At 63.9% G+C, this 4,197-nt stretch overlaps 1 protein-coding gene across 4 annotated transcripts in view; it reads right to left on the bottom strand.

Annotated features, from left to right (window-relative positions):
- Positions 1–4,197, bottom strand: part of LOC113209586 (serine proteinase stubble) — a 21,871-nt gene that overhangs the window by 10,537 nt on the left and 7,137 nt on the right. The window contains exons 1-2 of one of the 4 annotated variants that reach the window (XM_052267267.1): positions 3,246–4,102; positions 249–428 (exon numbers count right to left, since the gene is read on the bottom strand). The exons of 1 other annotated variant lie outside the window; for it this stretch is intronic. In XM_052267267.1, the coding sequence (XP_052123227.1) occupies positions 249–428; positions 3,246–3,699 (634 nt within the window). In that variant the 5' untranslated portion in view covers positions 3,700–4,102. Of the gene's footprint in view, positions 1–248; positions 429–3,245; positions 4,103–4,197 lie in introns of those variants that run through there. 2 more of the 4 variants (XM_052267269.1, XM_026427189.2) reach the window with 2 other exon arrangements.

The following is a 4,197-nucleotide window of genomic DNA, read 5'->3' as shown; positions in this document are numbered from 1 at the left end:
CGTATGGAACAACGGGCTGGGTGGCGAGGGATCGGGGGGCCAATGCCGCACGGCCTAACTACGGGGGGCTACAGGAGCACACAGGGACAACCACTACAACAGACGTGCTGGGCCGGACCAGGATGGAAGCGCTGCTTTAGCCACCTTTAGCACCTCTAGCAGCTCTACCCACACTCTCCCTCTCTTCCTCCCCGTCACTTCCTCCGGCTGCCCTACTGAACCTTCCTATCCGGCACCTCTATACTCACTCGCGTTTTCCAGGGCGCCGACGTTGGGGTCGGCCGTCTCCACCTTGCTGGGCGCGACGCAGCACGACCAGATGAGGCCCCCCGAGCACAGGTCCAGGGGCCGGCCGCCCTCCAGGACGCACGACAAGCTGAGGCCGCAGTCAAACTGCTCAGAGTTGTACCAGCAGGTCTGCGGGATCACTGCAACAGACACGTGCGCACCGGGGTCAGTGCAACAAGCACTTACAGGGACTTGCAGGAAAACAAGAAGCGTCAACAGTAAAGAAACGAATGGTCACGAGCAGCATATTTTTTATTTGTCATTCTTTCACATTAGTTTTCCCAATATTTTTGTATCCCGCTGTATTATTTCCCGCAGTGTACTGTGTTCCTTTCCCCCTCCCCCTTTGGAAGAGCGAGCGAGCGAGCGAGTCTGCTCCAAAACAAACTGCGGCGCGGCGAGGCGAGAGGTCTCCCGTCCTGCAGCGCGACATGCTCCGCTGCTTCCCGGTCCGCGCCGCCCGCACCGCGCTGTCCCGGAGCCGGGCCCGGGCGTAAAGGCTTGGCGCGAGAGAGGCGGAGGCGGCCTGAAAGAAGTGGCTGTTGCTGCATATGAGAGAGAGAACACCCCATGCGGGAAGAATCCAGGTCGATTCTACGTAGAATCTATGGCATTGCGAAGATTCTACGTTGGGTCCACGTGAATTACATTGGTTTACGTGGACTCAAAGTCGCAGCTACGTGTACGTGGATAGGACTACGTCGACATAATTTCTCATGGCCATGAAGGTGATAGGAAAACAGCAACCCCCTCTCCACCTTCTGCTCCCTCTCTCTCTCACACTCACACGCTCGAAGTTCAGCTCATAGACCGTGTCTCTCTCTCGGTCTCCTACACTAGGGAGGGACTGACGCACCCCACCCCACACCTCTGCCCAAGGGAAACGGAAGGGTCCGGCCCAGAGTGAGAGGGGGGGGGGCAAAGACCGGACCAGAGACGCCGAAGAACATCAGAGGCGCGCTCTTCTTTGCCGCCGTTTCGCAAGAGCGACATGAGTCGGCAGAATCTCCCTCATTTTCCCTCGTGGTCGGGTAAACTGTCTGCATTGCCCCCCCCCCCTCCACCCGCTTGCACCTGCCGCCCCTCGCGCCCCTCGCCTCGCAGCTTATCGCCAGACTCATCAGCAATCTGGACTGTCGCCTCCGTCGGGACGCGCAACTGTCACTCTCCGTTGGCGACAGCGAGGGGAGGCGAGGGGTTGGTGGTGTCTGAGCCGTGGCGTGGCGTGGCGCAGCGTAGCGTGGCGGGGCGAGGCGAGATATCTCACCTTTTACTGCAACGACGCCTCCGCCGAGCGGAAAGGGGTTCCAAAAGGACGACGGTGGGGACATATTTAAAAAGTGCTGTCGGGGACCAGCAAAACTTCACACACCCTAACCGGTGCGCTAACATTTCGAGCCGAGTTTCTGTAGAAGTGCGCGAGGGTAACTCGTAGGTGACCACACGGCCCGCCGGGGTCCCAGGGGCACCCCGGCGTCTGGCACTGGTCTGACTGACGGCTTGACACTTCACGCCGCAACCTCAAAAACTGTGCAATTATTGTCACCGCAAAACGAGTCGTGGGCGGACGGACGAAGACAACAGGGGGCCCCCTTTCACAACAATGACGGCGAAGAAAGAAAGAAAACAAAAACGTACGGTTATAATATGTTCCGCCAGCCACCCACGCTCCCCAAGGTCGACGTGCCCCCAAGAGGCGGACAGAACCCCGGCGGGGGGCGGGACCCGCAGGAGGACAGGAGGGGACACCGTGGCGACACGGGGCGACGCACGGGAGCAACCAGCTGCAAGCCGCCGCCTTGCAAAACCTCCTGCTGCGCTGGCCCCGCTCGCGCCGCGCACCCGCCGAGGAGATGCAGTGCCTCACGCACGTGCAAGCCTAGGGATCCAGGCCTTCGTGCTCACAATGAAAGGAGAAGTAGTGGTCGCGGCCGGGCCGGCGGGGCGGACAAGGCGGGGCGTAGCGTGCTGGGTGTGCCCCCTCGACCCCGCTGCCCCTTTTGCCCCCCGCCTCCTCTACGGCGCCAGGAGGTGAATCGCTTAAACCAATAATACGACAATGGGCAGCGGAGCTCCAGCCCGAACGGCGGAAATGGACGGGAGAAAGTCCAGCTGCCCCGCCGCCGCCGCCAGGCTCGCCTCCACGGTGCGGTTCGCCTCCGAGCCTGTCCTCCTCGAAGGCCCGGGTGCTGTCGGTGGTGTGAGCGGGGACGGCGACGGCGATACATCGGCCACCTTCCTTGCACGACCTCTCGCCGTGCTTGCTCGTCGGTCATGGCCGGAGGGCCCAGGCCTAGCTCGCGCGGGCGGGAGGCGAGCGCGTTCTGCCCGTTTCCCGATCACCGGGGGCAAGCAAGCCACTGACGGAGAAAACGGGGAGGTGTAAGAGAGAGCAGTGAAGCGAGAGAGTTCATCGAGGCAAACGGCCAAAGGACCCCAGGAGCTGTCTCGCCCGCCCCGCCCCGCCCCGCCCGGCGAGTGGACTTTGGTCAGGACCACCTGAGGAACACGATCGATAGCTCGAACCATCACTAATCGAACGGCCCGCGGCTGCGTGGCGTGGCGCGTGACGTGGATGGGATAATCTGGTCCCGTCGGGCGAGTCCCCGGAGCCGATCAGACCTGATCGCACACGCCTGCGCTGCGCGTTGCCTACCCGCCCGGCGCGGAGCTCTCTAGCCCCTTTTTTGTTTTTTCCTCGTACGTGTCTAATCACCCCCGCAGCGCTAACCAGAACCCATAAATTACGATCCAGGCGAGACAGGGGACTCTAATCGTCCCTCTGCCGCCGCGGCCGAGGCGAGGCGAGGCGAGCCGTCGGCCCGATCTGTTTTGACGAACGACGGTGTCGCTCTCGCTCGCACTCTCTCGCTCTGCGTCGCTTTGCGTCGCTTTCCCCTGACGGACCTGGTGAGTCTGCCGGGCCCGCCAGCCCTGCCCCGCCACTAGGTACTCACTCTTGCTCAACATGTCCATGAGGCTGCCCTGCACGCCCCGCGGGTTCTCCGGCGCAGAGTTGTTGCCCTGCTTGTGGGCGAGCAGGCCCAGGAGCAGCGCCTCCTGGTCGGACGGCCCGCCCGGCCCTCCGCCGGGCAGCCTCCTCGCGTCGCGGGGCCGGTCGAGGGCGTCGCCGTCGCCCATGCCCGGGTGCTGGTCGTGACCCTCATGGTGCTGGTGGTTGTCGAGGTCGTCCTCGGCCTCGGGGAAGAAGGCCCGCCTTGTCTTGAGAGCCGGACCGGACGGCGCTCCGAGGTCGGCGTCCTGGGGTGGGCTAGCCGTCGGCGACGCCAACGATAGGTAGGGCGTCGGGATCCTGGGGCCCCTCGAGTATCCCGTGGACTGGGCGTGGGAGGAGAGCAGACTGATGGCCGCCAGCGCCAGCACCAGCACCACCACGTCGAGGCGACACATGTCAGGGCATCGCCGTCCGCGCGCCACAAGTATCCAAAAAGGGGCGCAGAGGAACACGCACGCACACACACACACACACGTATTCTCAATCACTCACACACACACGCACGCACGCACGAGTGATCACAAACGGCCAAGCACAACTTGCACGCCAGCGTGCTGCTCGGTAACTTGAACTGCCGCCGGTGCAACGCACTCACGAACTATCACTCGCGCACGCACACATACACGCCCACTGCACTCGCGCGCGTCTTGGCCACGGCATGCCGTTGCAGCCCGCAGTGTCCAGCGTGAGGGCCTCGGTGGCCTGGCCGCGCGGGACCAGCGAGCGGCGGTGGCGGTCTTGCCCAGGCTGCGCCGTCTGCACTCCTCCGCGATCAGAGACTTGAATGGTCTCCACCAGCGCGCGGCAAGCCCGCCGTCTCACCCCGCCTCGCCGCGACCCGCCTTGCGCCGTGCTGGGGAGGGGCGGCGGCGGGGAAGGGCGTGGTGGGAGCG

Source organism: Frankliniella occidentalis, unplaced genomic scaffold (assembly GCF_000697945.3).
Source record: "Frankliniella occidentalis isolate FOCC.00 unplaced genomic scaffold, Focc_3.1 Scaffold49, whole genome shotgun sequence".
NCBI classification, from domain to species: domain Eukaryota; kingdom Metazoa; phylum Arthropoda; class Insecta; order Thysanoptera; family Thripidae; genus Frankliniella; species Frankliniella occidentalis.
The sequence above is the reverse complement of the archived record's forward strand: the minus strand, read 5'-3'. Positions and strand labels throughout refer to the sequence as shown.